The sequence below is a fragment of the Herpailurus yagouaroundi genome, unplaced genomic scaffold (assembly GCF_014898765.1).
Source record: "Herpailurus yagouaroundi ecotype Mexico unplaced genomic scaffold, PumYag 163, whole genome shotgun sequence".
NCBI lineage: Eukaryota > Metazoa > Chordata > Mammalia > Carnivora > Felidae > Herpailurus > Herpailurus yagouaroundi.
The window spans coordinates 2,319,837-2,337,581 of record NW_024412404.1 but is presented as its reverse complement, the minus strand read 5'-3'; the positions used below and the strand labels follow the sequence as shown (position 1 = coordinate 2,337,581).

The 17,745-nt window shown below is 39.2% G+C and overlaps 1 protein-coding gene across 17 annotated transcripts in view; it reads left to right on the top strand.

Moving 5' to 3' along the window:
- ANK3 (ankyrin 3) overlaps positions 1 to 17,745 on the top strand; it is a 344,583-nt gene that overhangs the window by 114,724 nt on the left and 212,114 nt on the right. For 12 of the 17 annotated variants that reach the window (XM_040485091.1, XM_040485092.1, XM_040485096.1 and 9 more), the window contains exons 5-7: positions 2,916 to 3,014; positions 8,958 to 9,143; positions 10,985 to 11,083. In XM_040485091.1, coding sequence (XP_040341025.1) covers positions 2,916 to 3,014; positions 8,958 to 9,143; positions 10,985 to 11,083 — 384 coding nt within the window. Of the gene's footprint in view, positions 1 to 2,915; positions 3,015 to 8,957; positions 9,144 to 9,797; positions 9,822 to 10,984; positions 11,084 to 17,745 lie in introns of all 17 variants that reach the window. The other 5 variants (XM_040485098.1, XM_040485103.1, XM_040485099.1 and 2 more) reach the window with 1 other exon arrangement.

Sequence of the window (17,745 nt, the reverse complement as noted above, 5' to 3'; positions counted from 1 at the left end):
CTGTCCCAAAAATAAATAAACGTTGAAAAAAAAATTAAAAAAAAAAAATAAAAAAATAAAAAATATATATAAAACTGAAAAAATGTGAAAGAATGTGACCATTCAGAAAATGACCAGCTTTCAGGTAATGGCAATAGAATGGCAAACACTAACAAAAAAACAAAAAAAAAAAAAAGAGGAGAAGCAATTGTGGGAAATGATTAATTATAGGGCTCAATCTTACTGTGACTCTTATCTACATATGATTTTTGAGTGATCACAGTTCTACACAGTTCAATTTCTGTTTTTGTGAGAAGGGCATGTGGAATGATTTAAAAGTCGTGCTTGTTAAGAATCACTCTTTGAAAGCTCCAGGTCTGTAAGCTCCAACATCCCTTAAACCTCAGTACCTGGTTTTGGATTATCTTCCTGGCTCATGAAACGTTTGGTTCTGGAAGATAAACTCAAGAACTGTCTACTTACATCAGGCCAGAAACCGGGTATTTGTATGCAGACCAGTGTTCCTTAGGTAACCTTGAACGACAGCAAACCTCTGCCCTGAAGTTGAGAGAATCCACTGACATAAATTGTTGATATTTATGTTTGAGAGAATAACATCTATTTTCAAAATTTTTCTTAAGAACTTTTCTTCTAAAAACTGGACCTTCCATCTGGAAATTTCAGCTGGTGAGGAAAGACACTCAGTAGTTCACTGAGCTATAACAAAAATCCCCCTAGTTTTTACCTTTTTCTTCTTTCTTAATATTTTCTGTTGTTTTTTTCTGGTTTTTTTTTTTTTTTTTTTTTTAAGGAATATTTAACTCAACCAAGAATTAAGTAATCTTCCATCTTGGTCAAATAAGAAAATAAAAAAATAATCGGCAATATAGGGTAATCTTAAAGTACCTCTCAGTTTCCCTCAAATCTATGGGAAGAGTGACAAAGACAAAACACACCAGGCACATACACACATACCTGCCTGTATGCACACGCACACACACACATATGTACACACACATTTTGTTGCAATTATTCCACGTTTAATGTTGATCAAACCTTTCATGAGAGAACAGGATAGCAGTGAACTTCAGTGATGTAATTTAAAGGGAAGAAGCTTGAATGCTTTGTCATATTCTCTAGCCTCTAATCTCATGTCTCTAATTTTGAGCTTGGCAACCAGATAACCTAGCATGTTATAATTATATGTAAAATAGAGTAAGTAGAATAGATGAGCTCTCTGATGAATAAAGTATATACACTATGGTAGATTTGTTATGTGACATCACTTTTATCTGCTTGAGGATCTTTTTTTTTAATTTTTAATGTTTTATTTTGTTTTTGATGGGGGGATGGACAGAGAAAGGGGGTCAGAGGATCTGAAGTGGGCTCTGTGCCCAACAGCAGTGAGCACGATGTGGGGCTGGAACTCACAAACCGTGAGAACATGACCTGAGCCAAAGTCGGACACTTAACTGACTGAGCCACCCAGGTGCCCTGCTCAAGGATCTTTTTAAGTTACTTTTAAATTTTTAAGTTTCTCAGGATCCACATAAGAGTGAAACCATATGGTATCTGTCTTTCTCTGTATGGCTTATTTCACTTAGCATCACACTCTCCAGTTCCATCCACGTTGCTACAAAAGGCCATATTTCATTTTTTCTCATTGCCACGTAGTATTCCATAGTGTATATAAACCACAATTTCTTTATCCATTCATCAGTTGATGGACATTTAGGCCAAAAGCGTGGTGTCACCAGAGGCTGAATTATAGATAAGTAAGGTAGTCATATAGTCACTGATATTTATAACAATGAACCTAAACCTTTTGAAGTATAAAAGTTTGAGTAATATTTGGTACATTTTATTTGGAATATATTTACCTATATTCCTTGTAATTGCATAATGAATACAATAAAATTTCCGGAACATACAATTAAACAGAACTGTATTCTGAAAAATGTATTCAAAGAAAATGTTATCATTTGAAAAATATGTTTTGGTGTATGCATTTGGCAATAAGAGTTTGAAATATTACATAGATGAAATATTCAAATATTTCATAAATATGAAATAAATTGTTCTAGAAAACAAGCACACATATGCAACATATTTTTAGTCAAAAGCTTAAGATGCAATGTACACATTCATTTACTTTAATCCAGATTCTTTGGCAGTGGCCACATTTCAGACAAACATAAATACACATATAGAGTGTGTGTGTGCGTGTGTGTGTGTGTGTGTGTGTGTGTGTGTGTATTCTGAACATGAAAATACTATGGCTTTGCAAAACAATGCAAGGAAGGAAACTTACCAAAACGTAGACTACTAATTGAATTCTGTTTTGAAATTGAAGTATACCTTTTTGCATATTGGTGTCCTTTCCTTTGCTCCAAGTCATCCCATTTGTAGCAACTTTGAAGCTATTTGAAAGTAATATAAATTCCTTCCAAATTGTGAACTATTTTAGACTCTCAATTTAATTTTAAAGTATTACACCTTTTATATGAAATAGCTAATTATTGTGTGGGGAAAAAGTTCACTGGGACACTGACCAAATGTATTTTTCTTCAAACCCTTATATCATCTAGGAAAATCCTTTGCTCATTGTAGGCACTCATTAAGAGGTTGATGATTAAACAAATGTACTTATTTATCTAAAGTGGATCTATTGGTATGAATTATACACACACCATTAATTATAAACTATACCCAAGTTACAAATTATAAGTGTTATGTTATAAAGTACTTTGAATTACACTTATAAATTCTGCTTAAACTATCATGTTTAGGCTTTCTAATGAATATGAATATCCACATTAAAGTGTTCTTAAACTTATTATACATGAGCATTTTCTGAAACAAAAAATACCAGTATGGTAGAAAACTAGATTGGCCCCATAAATCCATAAATAAACATTTTATTTCTTCTTTTGCAGAATGGTTTCACGCCATTGTATATGGCAGCCCAGGAAAACCACCTGGAAGTTGTCAAGTTTCTTCTTGACAATGGTGCAAGCCAGAGCCTAGCCACAGAGGTAAGATATATTGGTTCTTTCTGTGGGTAAGTTCCCATGTTTACAGGGCATTTTGTAGGCCTGGAGTTGTAACATGGAGAATTTGTCCCACTAGTATTTCAATTGTAATCATATATTAATGTGGGGATTCCTTATTTTTTAAAAAAAAATTTTTTTTAATATTTATGTTTGAGACAGAAGAGAGCATGAACAGGGGAGGGTCAGAGAAAGAGGGAGACACAGAATCTGAAACAGGCTCCAGGCTCTGAGCTGTCAGCACAGAGCCCAACACGGGGCTCGAACCCATGGACCGCGAGATCATGACCTGAGCTGAAGTTGGCCGCTTAACTGACTGAGCCACCCAGGCGCCCCAATGTGGGGATTCTTAAATGTTTATGAAATACACTAGAAAGTCTATTCTTCATCTTTAAGGAATCTTCATTGCATAGATATCCTTTCTGCTCTTAAATGCCTGGCTGTATCTTATAATTGAGCTATTTACTATTTACATATTTGTTTTAGAACACTTTTCTGTTTCTTATAATTTTGCCTCACAGGCAACCACTGTTTTGAAATATGTTTGTAATAAGACAAGTTTGAAATCTGTTTGTTCCAAATATGTTAGTGTAGTTGTAATAATTGAATTTATGTATTTCTAAAATTAACTGGATTTAATTCACACTTTTCAACAAAACTATTATGTTTTAAGTGTTAGATTAACATAGTATTGAAGAAAATTTTGCGGTCTTGAATAGAAGAGTTATTTTTAAATTTTTTTTTTCAACATTTATTTATTTTTGGGACAGAGAGAGACAGAGCATGAACGGGGGAGGGGCAGAGAGAGAGGGAGACACAGAATCGGAAACAGGCTCCAGGCTCTGAGCCATCAGCCCAGAGCCCGATGCGGGGCTCGAACTCACGGACCGCGAGATCGTGACCTGGCTGAAGTCGGACGCTTAACCGACTGCGCCACCCAGGCGCCCCAGAAGAGTTATTTTTAAATAAAAAGCTATTTAAGTCAGCGGGACTGTCTTTAGTAATACAGTTTATTTTTTAAACTAAACTGGATGGAAGATTATGATTCCTGGTGAAGCGTATCACTAGAAATCTATTGCTAGGGCACCTGGTGGCTCAGTCAGTTGAGCATCCAACTCTTGATTTCGGCTCAAGTCATGATCCCAGGGTTGTGGGATTGAGCCCCGCATGGGGCTCCACACTGAGTATGGAGACTGCTTAAGATTCTGTCTCTCTCCCTCTGCCCCTGTCCTCCTTTCATGCGTTTTCTCTCTATATATCTCTCAAATTAAAAAAAAAAAAATCTATTGCTAATATTAAAAGATCAACATTTGGGTATTCTTTATTTTTAACAAAATCATAAAAACAGATGCAGAGTTATCCCTGTCAGAATAGGGTTCCTCTTACATTCTGATGTGCTTTCCAAATGGCACAAGAAAGGTAGCAATAGAGGAATTGCATATAACCTCACCCAGCTTTTGAGATCATGCCTTCTGGGGAAACCTCTAAATAAATGAAGAGGCAGTTTGCACAAAAAGAAATACAAATGACCATAAATGTATGAAAATATCCCATCCTCACTGATAGTCAAAGAAATATTAATTTATTAATCAGTTAAAAAATTAGACCCAGTCTTTTGCCCGGGAGATAAATAAAAGAATTTGGAGAGTAGAAGAAATTGGAACTTTCCCACAGTATTGGTAAAGTTGACCATTGGTTGCAACACTTTTGCAGAACATTTAGCAGTAACTGTCAAAAAGTAGTATTTACGTACCTTTTTATAATTCCACTTCTAAGAATTTACATTCCAGATGTATTAGAAGGAGATGCCAAAATGGTATATGAGAAGTTCACCAACAGAATTAGAACAATGTTTTAAAAACTGGAAAAAACCTAAATATGCACCAGTAGGAAGCCTGTTTCATAATGTTGCTATACTCACACAATAACATGCTATTTGGAATTATCAGAAGTGAGTCAAGACAATATGTACTGATAGAAGAAAATTTCCATGGTATATTGTTCTCAGTGGTTTATTCTGAGCAGTAGGAGGGAGATTTACTTTTCACTTTATATCCTTCCATACTGTTGAGGATTTTTATCATTAGAATGTATTGTTTTTATAATAGTACTCTTAAAGGCAGGTAAGAACTACTGGTTTATAAAAAAAAAAAAAAAAGAAACTACATTTGGTAGGCGTAGAGCAATGCCCACTTGTTGGATAAGAGAAAAACCCACTCCCATTTTTGAATAAAAATACTAAATAATATAAATATCCTAATGAAAGTGATTTCATAGTACTTTTTTTTGCCTGTGAAGGACAGGCAGTTTTAGACTGTGATATACAGATCACTAAGTATCTCTCCTTTAGCAGCAAGCATTAAGTCCAACTTACTGCTAAGTCTTTGGCATGATTATGGTTTTTAATTTTTTTTAATGTTTATTTATTTTTGAGAAACAGAGTGTGAGCAGGGGAGGGGCAGGGAGAGAGGGAGACACAGAATCTGAAGTCAGATGTGGGGCTCGAACCCACGAACCGTGAGATCATGACTTGAGCCAAAGTCAAATGCTTAACCGACTGAGCCATCCAGGCACCCCTGATTATGGTTTTTAAAACCTTTCCTGGGGTGCCTGGCTGGCTCAGTCTGTGGAGCATATGACTATTGATCCTAGGGTTGTGAGTTGAAGCCCCACACTGGGTGTGGAGATGATTTAAAAAAATAAAAATCTTAAAAAAACAAACAAACCCTTTTCTGTATTAACTGTGTACTGCATATCCCCTCTTTTCCATATACATCTTCCTTCTTTTGCTAATTAAGATTCTGAAACATGAGGTAAATGTATTTGTTCATTTACCCCACAAATAATTATTAAGCACCTATTGCATGCCAGATACTCCCCAAGGCAATGAAGTTTCTCTTGGAGCTTCCGTAATATTTTCTTTTGGCTTTTTTTTTTTTTTTTTAAGAATAACTGCACAGAGTGAACCAAACTGTTTAAACTAGGTTTGCAACCAAAATCTGGAGCTGCTAATTTTAGCCATTGACACCTTAGAACTGGTATCTTTGTGTTTTTAATTGGCTTATTGCGGGAAGCACATTCTTAGGGGTGCTGATGGTATCAGTTGCAGTTAATTTTCTGGTGCCAAGTCGTTTTCTTTATGTATAGGCCTTGTGGGTTTAGAAGTTCATATTAGCAGAAATGTAGCCATTTACTTATGATTCAGAACCATAAATGGGCTGTCATTTTTACCCTTTAGATTTTGTCCAGGTTTAAGTAAAAATTTTTTTAATGTTTAGTTTGGAGAGGGAGAGAGACAGAGACAGAGCATGAGCAGGGGAGGGGCAGAGAAAGAGGGAGACAGAATTCGAAGCAGGCTCCAGGCTCTGAGCTGTCAGCAGAGAGCCCAATGCAGGGCTTGAACTCACTAGTGATGAGATCATGACCTGAGCTGAAGTCAGATGCTTAACCAACTGAGCCACCCAGATGCCCCCTTTTTTAAAATTTTTTAATTTTTTTAATGTATTTTGTCCAGGTTTTAAAAGGGAGGTGCCACCACATTCACTCTTTTTTGGTGGGGAGGGGCAGAGGGAGAGGGAGTGAGAGAATCTCAAGCAGGCTTCACACCCACACAAAGCCTGTCCCATGACCACAAAATCATGACCTGAGATGAAATCAAGAGTCAGCTGTTTAACCAACTGAGCCACCAAGGTGCCCCATGTTCCCTCTTAATACATAATGTTCCTTTTGCCATTCTATCCTTTAAAAATGTTGTTTTCTTTTGCTTTGCAAAAGTAACAGATTATGTAAGTGAGAAATTATAGGAAAAAGCAAAAAGAAAAAAGAGCCACTGTGAATTTTCCCTAGAGTAAACACTTTGTTTATTCACTAAGACCTTTTGGTACATGTTATCTTTACAAAAATGATGTCATATATTTACACAGTTATGTATATTGGTTTTCTCATAACATTAAATTACATTCTTTTTTTTTTTTTTAATTTTTTTTTTTCCAACGTTTATTTTATTTTTGGGACAGAGAGAGACAGAGCATGAACAGGGGAGGGGCAGAGAGAGAGGGAGACACAGAATCGGAAACAGGCTCCAGGCTCTGAGCCATCAGGCCAGAGCCCGACGCGGGGCTCGAACTCGCAGACCGCAAGATCGTGACCTGGCTGAAGTCGGACGCTTAACCGACTGCGCCACCCAGGCGCCCCACATTAAATTACATTCTAAACTTTATGTCCTTAAGTGTAAATCTGTGATATTCTTTTGGGGATGTCTTTGTTGTATTCAGCTTTCTTTTCTTTCTTAAGGCTACAGGGACAGTCCTTCTAGCCACATAAATGATCATCCTTTCCCTCGTTTGAGTCTTCTTGGAAAAGTGAAAGGGGCAGATGGAACTTCAGCTGGATCTCGGAGCATGACGAATGGATAGAATTTGTATATGTAGAGCAAGGAGGAGGACATTTCAGGGTGAGGGTCATAGCATGAGTATAGGAGCTGGAGCAGAAATAATTTGCACATCCACAGCTAATACGGAGACTACAGGAAAGGATTTATATGAGAAGAGCCTGGTATTGGGGCCAATATTTTGCACATCCTTAAAAAGAAACACAATGATGTGCATTCAGTCAAATAAGTGGTAGGAGCCCTTATCTGGTTGTTCATCAAGGAAAAGAATGATGAAGTGGTGGTTTAGGAAGACAAGACATTAGTATACAAGTAACTAGATTTTCTTTTCTCCCTTCCAAATACCGTTCCATTGGAGTAGTCCTCTATGTGTAGCACCAGGGCTACTGATATACAATATCATGAGCCAAGTGAAATAAGTAATTCGCCAGTTCTCTAGTAAAAATAATTGATTAATGTTCTTTTGAGTGTCTAATAATAAAAGCATTGCAGAATTCAAATTTGTAAGCCAGTCTTAGGATTGTCTACTCTGCGCTGTTTATTCTGCAGTCAGCAATACTAGCCCATCCACAAATTACTTAACCACGGTAAAATCTGTAGCTGACTTTTCTTTGTCAGGTCCCAGGGACATCAACAGGAAGACTCAAAATATACAGGAGTGTATATCTGAATTTATCCTAGTCAGATTGTGCCTGATCCCTGTGTATTCTCCCTTGGTTGGTCAGAGAAGTCAAGAATTTTTCATAAAGACCTTTCCTAAAACAGCAATTGCAACGATTCATTAATTAACATGTTTAGATTGACCACCAGATAAATGCTAGGCAACAAGGTACACTGATGAACCAGACAGGCATATCCCCCAGCTTTAAAATATCAGTGGGGGGCACCTGGGTGAGTCAGTCTGTTAAGTGTCCAGCTTCAGCTCAGGTCATGATCTCACAGCTCATGAGTTCGAGCCCCACATCGGGCTCTGTGTTGACAGCTCAGAGCTTGGAGCCTGCTTTGGATTCTGTCTCCCTCTCTCTCTGCCCCTCCCCCACTCACACACAGTCTCTCTCAAATATGAAAAATTAAAAAAAAATTTATATATCAGTGGAAATTTGTATATCTTATTTAAATAAGATCCTTTGAAAATTTTGCTTGGATTTAACCTGAAATATTATTGTTTTCACTGTGGTTATTTTCTGGATATTGAAATTATGGTATCTTTTTCCTCTTTATGTGGTACTTTTATGTATTTTCAAAACTTACCCAGTTAATGTATATCACTTTTAACAGAAGAAGACCCATAAGCTTTTTATAAATTTCTTATCATTGTATGTTTTGGTAAATATAAATAAGTATAAATATAAATAAGATAAATATATATAATATAAAATATAAATATAAATATAAATGTGTCTTTCACATGTCTGCCTACTTGAATATGCTAGCTTTAACAACCTAAACAAAAATTGGTCACATGGTCGCATTCTTATTTATTAATCAGAAAGAACAGATCCACAGGCATCCTTCTTGACCCATCCATTTATTTGCAGGATGGCTTCACACCATTGGCAGTAGCTTTGCAACAAGGTCATGATCAAGTAGTTTCTCTGCTGTTAGAAAATGACACTAAAGGAAAAGTGCGTCTTCCAGCTCTTCACATCGCTGCCCGAAAAGACGACACGAAAGCCGCGGCCCTGCTGCTGCAGAATGACAACAACGCAGACGTGGAGTCAAAGGTGAGGCACGAAGGAGGTGAGCTGGTCATGCCACTCTCCTGTGTAGGCACCCACACTGTAAGAATGCCTGGTCTCCCTTTTGGCAAGCTTGCCCCAAACACTGAACTTCATGGGGAGTAATAAAAATACGTGTCCAAGCACCTAAAGCTAGGAGGTAATAACTGTGGACACCGCCCGATGCATGCTAACAGGGAGGCCACCTCAGGCATTAATTAATATGCCCTTGTCAGTTTCCTTCCTTTTACCATATTTTTTAACATATTTAACATGTCAGCTCAAACACCAGGGTGGAAGATTAGAAAACGCGAACAACGATGTGCACAAATAAACCTTTGGTTGGTATCTAAGATGAGAGGCAATGCACTGAGTATTGATCGGTTGTGGAGAGCATGCTGGCAGCCAGAGTCCCAGCCGAAAATTCTCATGGCCTTGACATGTACTCCCTGAAAGTCTCTGTGAAGGAAATGTGGCATTTGGAAGGGGCCATTGTGTAGCCCTTCATTCAGTCTAGCTTTCTTTCTGTGCCTCTTGTGTTCCCATCATTGCTTTCATCCTCATTACTTAGCTGTCATGAGCTTGCTGCCGTCCATGTCACCGACAGTGAACTAACCGTTCATTTTTTCCTCCTCTTTGCTTCCAAATGTGTTAACCTAGATGGTGGTGAATAGAACAACAGAGGTATATATATATATATAAACATATACGTAGAATCTGTATCTGCATCATCATTTCCCCATCACTTAGTGCTGCTGCCTCATTTCTTTCCCTCCTTCTTTGCATCGCCTTCTGTAGGCTAGATACCTGCTTTCCACCCCTGCCCCCCAAAGTAGCATGTGCCAGAGAAGATAGTAGTTTGATTACCAGGGCTTTCTGCAGCTGAACCTGGTGTTGGAAGGGAAGGATGAGGAATCCTTGAGACTTAAGGGCATCGCAATAGAGTTGTGTGAGATGAAGAGTTTTGACGCTTTAGATGCTTATCAGCTATACCTGAAGCTGCAGACAACCCTGTCATTCTACTCATCCAGGACTGATTCTTCAGAGTTCTGCATGACACTTACCCTCAGTGGTGTCAGCAAAATGAAGGTTACCTCTGAATGGTAGCAATATCTATCTCCCACCCCTTCCCACAAGACTCAGTCAGATAGCTAGCATGGCTAAGAAGCTTGCTAACAACTTAGAAATGCATCTAGTTCCTATAAGGTTTCAATCTTTGGGGACTAAGTGAATTGCTGCATGTTTTAGCATTTTTTAAGGAAGTAAAATGACCTTGGAATGGATAAGCTAGAAACATGTGTTATTGAATAGGCATTTACTAATAAAGAGACCAACTTGTGGATTCTTTATAAAATGGAATCACCCATTATACAAGACCAATTGTAGTGACCTCCCCCCAAATTGGTTTTATCATTGAAATTGGCATTTGCTCTATATTAAATATATTAAACAAATTGAATTTTGACAAAGAGTTTCAATGGACAATTCTATCTTTGATAATAAAACAGCAGTACTAATCTAACTTTCTATAAGCTATAGATTTTTCTTGTCATTCCTGTTTTGACTTTTTGAAACGTTGGCTTCTGTATAGTTCTGCTACTGGACTACTAAAATTATTCAGTCTGCACCCTTGGTTCCTTCCTGGCTATTCCTCTGCCTATGAGTTTGGCGTTTATTTGAAACCCTGTGAACAATTGGCACTAACTGAAAGAAACCTAGTACAGAATGGAATGTGGACCTTAGCATATTTTGCTTCCTCCTTTTTCTTTGGGCAGGGTTATGGTTTTCGCGTGTCAGACAAGGGGCCGGCAAGAGTCCACTGAATGCCTGCTATGTTTTCTTTACAGAGTGGCTTCACTCCTCTCCACATAGCTGCTCACTATGGGAATATCAATGTAGCCACGTTGCTGTTAAACCGAGCGGCTGCTGTGGACTTCACGGCAAGGGTAAGAGCATTGCAGTATGACCTGCCCTGAAAGTATGGGAAACAATTCTGAGCCCTCTGTTCCCAGCATGAGGAGGGGATTGAGACAGATGACCTCCAGGGGTCCTGTCTACCCCTGTCCACCCACAGTGAGAGCTGTGGTTTTCTACTTTTCCTGCTGTGTTTTCTTGCTTTTATATAGGCGCACCTATTTCCTAACAGAAAAAATAAGCCAAGATCATGGGAAATGGGGGTGGGGAGGATGCATATATAACCGAACACGTAGAAGACGCAATTCAAGGAATCATGACTGTTTCCCATATACTGGGAAAGTACAAACCCTTCCCCAAGTAGAAATTTCCAAGACCATTAGAAATAAGTCAGATGGCGCTCATCATGCTTTAGGTCTCAGGGTCTTGACCTTGCAGATGGGAATATGGTGGAATATCTGGATGAGACCTAAACTTCAGAACCCAAAAGCTACAGACCATCTTTTACTTTTATCCTCTGTCTCCTACAGACTTTCATAATGAGTAACAAGGTTCTGTACCCTGAGTAAGTTCTTATCCCTGGAGAAAGGAGTTACAGTATCGTGTGCACCACTGGATGGAAACTGGGATATCCAGACCAGTACTGCTCTGAGCGTAAACACCAGTCCGATGCTAGGTCCGAGCGTAAGAAACCTCAGCAGCAGCAGTAGAAATGAAATAGGAAGCAGGATAGGGGAGGATCCAGACTCCCCGGGTTCCAATTTTGGCTTTAACTTTTCTCTCTGTATCCCATCAGTTTCCTCATTTATAAGATGAAATGATCTGAATTATGAAGTTAAATCATAACACAATAAATATCACCACTCCCTCACTGGGTCACTGTGGGGATTAAAGAGAGTGTATGTAAAGCACTTAGCACAGTGCCCGACACATTGTCGACAACGACAGCATCAGCACTGGGATTTCGAACATAGCATGTGAAGTAGTGTTTTTGCTAAAACCTTACACATGAGGAGAAAATGGGATTAGATGACACTGGAGAGAGGGCGTATACCGAAACTAGCATTCATTCCCAATAGCTGTGGAAGTAATACAATCTTTGAAGTCACTACCATGTGGCGGATGCCAGGCTAAGCATTTTTCAAATGTCACTTATTCAAAAACTGTTATTTATCCCTGTTTTACAGAAGAGGAAACCAAAACTTAGCAATAAGAAGCAGCTGGTCCAGGATCCCAGAGCCAGCAAATTAGGAAAGGCAGGATTTCAGCCCCAAAGCTCCTAACCACACCAGTATTGTGTCTCCTGTAGGTGACTGTAGGGGTTCATTTTTCCTTCTCTTCTTATAATTCATTAGTTCTATAAAAATTAATAAGAACTCAGATTGTACTAATATAAAAGCTATTTCCCACACTATTGTCATCAGCTTGCTGTAAGCCTTTATCGGTTTTAATGACTCAAGAGTGCCAGTCAGTCCACGTCACTGCAGAGCTCTGTTCTTACTGCATTAAGTGTATCCTTGGGATTCACTGACATGGCTGGGCTGAAACCTAATTTGACATTTTGAAGGACAAAGTGAAGCACCTCTTTAAGTCCAGCATCAATAGGGCATGTCAGTGTTAAAACTGAAGTTCTTGTCTTGAAGATGCATTCTTCTGGTTTTATTTCTGTAATATACAGTATAATGAAAACCTCATTAAATCACATCTTCTAATTAGGACATTTGGAAAAATTATGTCAGGGTACTGTTTGAAGTTTGTCTTTGTGCCATTGTTCAGAAATTTCCTGATGCTGAAGTTGGGGCAATGTTTAAGGAATTTAAGAGGACAAATTACAGTATTTTTGGACTCCTTCAAGCAATTCCAAAGCATCCACTTACCTTAAAACACTGAATGTGGTAATCACAAATGAATGCTAATTTATTGATTAAAGATCAATGGAGATCTCAGACCCACTTCCTTAACCTTGCCTGTGGTTTAAAATAACCGCATTGTACTTACGTATAAAATATGTTAAAATTCAGAGTGTTTTCTGAATGTTACAAAGGCATTTTCTCCAGTCATCCCTAATTAACGAGGCCTGCCCACACTCTGAGCTGAAAGCTGTGCTTTAATTGGATTGTACTTTGTAGGAGGCCCGTGTGGTTGCTTACACCCCAACACTTGAGGCTCCCCTCTAGTTGGTGATTGATGACTTGCTTTAGGAGGTTGGAGAAGAATTAGTCTTCACAGACAGCTTAAAGAAACCCATTTGAGGTTCCAGATCTCTAGTAATTCTACTGCCTAGTAATCCAGCATCTGCACTTTGGTACCAAGGCCTCTCCCTGGCCAGCCTCAGCGGTGTCTTTCTGAGTCCCAGTCCTTCAGGGATGTAGCAGAAACAGCAGCTGGAAAGTAAGATACTGTGGAACACAGAGGGGAACAGATTTTACCTGGTCAGAACAATAAAGGAAGGGTCATTAAGCCCTGCTTGCTAAAAGCTAGTTGTAAATCATGACCGTAAATCATATGCCTCAGGAACCCGGTTCGAACGAGGTATTGATTAGATTGTTGGAGGTAAATTTCAAAACAACAGCAGCCCTTGTCTTAGGGGGCTGTGATATCTGTTAGCTGGCTGTGACGGATCATTGAAGAAAGGCAGGTGGAGTCTTGTAGTTCTTTGTGGGCTGAGGACGTGACCTAGACAATGGCTGCCTGTTAGCAAAGAGAGCTGAAGAATAAGACCAAGGACAGCACCCTGGAATCAATTTCCTGCATGCGGTAGATGTGCATTTCCAAAGCAGACGCGAGGCCGAAACAAACACGGTGTAGCTAAAGGGAGTACACAGCAGAACAGATTGTTCTCTATGCTTCTCTGCAGGGCTGGCTAATTTATGCAGCAATAAAGCAGATCCTAACCAGTGGCGAATGTGTACCTTGGAGTTGCAATTAACATTAACCGATTTATAGCACACTCACCTGTTTACTACACCTGTCTTTGATTTTTATGATGTCAGTTTTGATTTTGCATTATAATTTTGCTATTTGTATGTAAGACACCTTGTGTGACATCTTCAATATTTCCTTCTGGATTATCCATGAAGACCTGGTCAGCCCCATGGGTCCACTGCAGGGAGTTAATAGAGTAGCTGCTGAACATGGCAATGCAGCTCCAGTGTTCTTCACTCCCTGAATTGAGTCTGCTGACATGGCATTGACACTGTCAGAATTTAAGCATGACCCCTGCTCTCTTAGCAAATTATTCTAACTCTCTTGGGGGAAGAGAATGTAACTAAGACACACCAGAGTTGCTACTGATTATCATTCCAGTAAAGCATTTTGCACTGGACTAACTGAAGGCCAAATTACTATGTGGATGACCGCAAAGTTCCTTTTATTGACTGAAGGAGATATATTTATACTTTATTTATTTATTTATTTATTTACTTATTTATTTTGCTAAGAGTTTTTTTCATCAAATATAATCGACCACCCAACTTAATGTTCACTCATGTCATTGACTTTTCGCCTATAAATGATTATCCAACTCCCCATTTTGGAAAGGCAATTGAATAAAATATCCTTATATTGGTCTTGCTATTTAGTACTTTTTGGGTTTGATCTCTGGAAAGAATTAGGGATTTATGTGTTTCAGTGCTGTACCTCATTTGTTTCCAAAAGGATTTCAGGTGGTTTGCAAATTAATTACATACAAATTAAGCCATCTGAGGATGAAACAGAAAAAGTAAATGTTACCAAGCAGCTGGAATGAACCAGCAAATATAACCAGAGGACAAATTTAGGTGTAGGGCTTTGATATATGTAGTGGAAAGAGGAGCTAAGATTATATAATTCTCATTTTTTGACAAAAGAAGTCTTACAGTTATCTATAGAGACAATTTTGTGTGTATATCAAGTAAATATGATTTTTTATCCTCTATTAAGAACAGTGAGTTTCATAGTTGAAAATACCTTTAATCACCACATTTCAAAAGACTCAATTCTGATTGCCCCATCCTGCGTATTGATGCTAAATCTTTGTCCGTGAAGGCACCCGGCCCCAGGAGGCTGTGGGAGGGAGGCTGTGGGCCAGGTACTCAGCTTGATGATGTTCTAATTGTGTGTGATTAGAACTTGGCATGTGTGTCACAGATGAATGATGACTTAGCATGTCCATTGGACTGCCTTTCTCAAATATCAGATCCTTTGAACAAGATTTTTGGAGGTGCTGGGTCATATTCAGAACTCAGTTAAGTCATATGAAAGGTTACTTTAGGGATGCCTGGGTGGCTTGGTCAGTTAAGCGTCTGACTTTGGCTCAGGTGATGATCTGATGTTTGTGGGTTTCCAAGCCCTGCATTGGACTGTGTTCTGACAGCTCAGAGCCTGGACCCTGCTTTGAATTCTCTCTCTCTTTCTCTCTCTCTCTCTCTCTCTCTCTCTCTCTCTCTCTCTCTCTCTCTCCCTCCCCCCGCGCGCTCGCGCTCTCTCTCTCTCTCTCTCTCTCTCTCTCTCTCTCTCAAAAATAAATAAATAAATAAACATTTTTAAAAAAGAAAGGTTATTTTAGATAGGTGAACTGCTAAACCTACTGGTGGAAAAATAAAAGTGTCAGACTTACAACCTGCCCACATAAGTGGTCAACATGATTCAGCATGTGTATGAGCAAAGCAATGCCGTGGATAAACATTATCTGGAGGTTTCCTTTCTAAATTAAATTCAGTCTAGCAAACATTAAAGGGCTTCAATTATGGACTAGATTTAGAGACTCAGACTTCAGAAACCTACTGCCCTTAGTCTATTAATTTGGTTAGGCCCCAAAGTGCTAAACCATATAACACAGTCTCTCTCTTAATTTCCCAAAGCACAACTGAGTCTAGGCTATAATAACAAACATGACTTTTCCAAAAACATAGCGTGATGAAGGGTATTCAGATGACAGAAGCAAAGCTGAAGGACTGGTTCTGGACAACAGTGCCCCCAAAGTCCACTGGCTTTATGACCCAGTCTCCAGGGTACCTCTAGGTACCACCCGTCTGAGCCCCAGAGGCCACTGTGTTGCAGACTATCCTGCTTCCCACTAGTGAAACCCCTTTTATTGTGTCTCTCTTAGCCAGATTCCAAGCCCCTTCACCTAGTCTCTGGACCCAATAAGAGCAAACATGGTTATGTTTCCTAGACCATTTTAACTCAGTAGCCATTATCTAGTGGGGACTAACTTTAATTTAAATTAGATTCAATTCAAAATTCTATTTCTCATTCTCAGTAACCACATTTCAGGTGCTCAATAGCCACCTATAGCCAGTAACTAGTGTATTAACACAAAAGATATTTCTTTCCATCAGCACAAAAAGTTCTTTAGAACAAAGCTGAGATACCATTAGTCTCAGGTCTTCCTTCCCATCAATATCATAATTATCTCTAAATGTAGCTCCCTCACCCAAGGAAAATGATCCCTTAAATAGTTCTGCAGAGCAATTTTGCTCTGATGGACTTGCCCTTTTTGCTCTAAAGGAGCATTTTGCCTTTCTCATTATGAAACTAGAAACTACCACATCACCACCAAATATGAAATCGAAATGTTTTTGCAAAAGAGAAATAAAAATTACTAGAGGCTTTGGTGTGCCTGGGTGGCTCAGTCAGTTGAGTGTCCAACTTCGGCTCAGGTCATGATCTCATGGTTTGTGAGTTCGAGGCTCTGTGCTGACAGCTCAGAACCTGGAGCCTGCTTCAGATTCTGGGTCTGCCTCTCTCTCTCTCTGCCCCTCCCCCACTCATGCGCTGTTACTCTCTCTCTCTCAAAAATAAGTAAACATTAAAAAACATTTTTTTTAATTACTAGAAGCTTTAATGTAGTGATTTCTTCCCAACTCATGCTATGAGAATTTCAGATGTACTGGAAATCAAGATAAATCTCAAGAGAGGTTCCCAGTCACTAGATTTTACCACATGGTTACTTCAGTTCTAAAAACCTCAGTTTTTGGGGCGCCTGGGTGGCTCAGTCGGTTAGGCGTCCGACTTCAGCTCAGGTCACGACTCGCGGTCCGTGAGTTCGAGCCCCGCGTCGGGCTCTGGGCTGATGGCTCAGAGCCTGGAGCCTGCTTCCGATTCTGTGTCTCCCTCTCTCTCTGCCCCTCCCCCGTTCATGCTCTGTCTCTCTCTGTCTCAAAAATAAATACAACGTTAAAAAAAAATAAAAAAAAATAAAAACCTCAGTTTTTAAATCTGTGTAGAGGGTGCTTGTATCCTGTTCCTCAAATATGCATTCTCTGACCCCCTAAAATAAGCTGCTCCCCCCCGTCACACCACTGTATGTGTTCATCACACTGTGTGCTCTCGCTGTCACAGTGGGTGTTGCCTGTTCTTTCATATGTGTGGTAATGTCTGGCACACTCTGCTTATGAGTTCACTAAGCCCCTTGAAGGCTAAGATGCCTCATTCACCCTCTCTTGAGCTCCTGCCCTGTGATATTCTCATCTCACCTGATAAATATCCTCTTCCTCAGTACTCCCCAGGTGCTGAGCTCTGTGACAGTCACTTTACCATGAAGTTAATCTTTTTAGTCTTCAGTGAAGGACTCCGCAACAGAGAACCTATTTCTTGCCATGTCGATTTTTTAGGAGAGGTAGGCATTTTATTTCGGAGAACCATTACTCATTGTACTATAAGAGGGCAGGACCTTTTTTTTTCCTTTTTTCTTTTCTCCTGCCTGACAGCC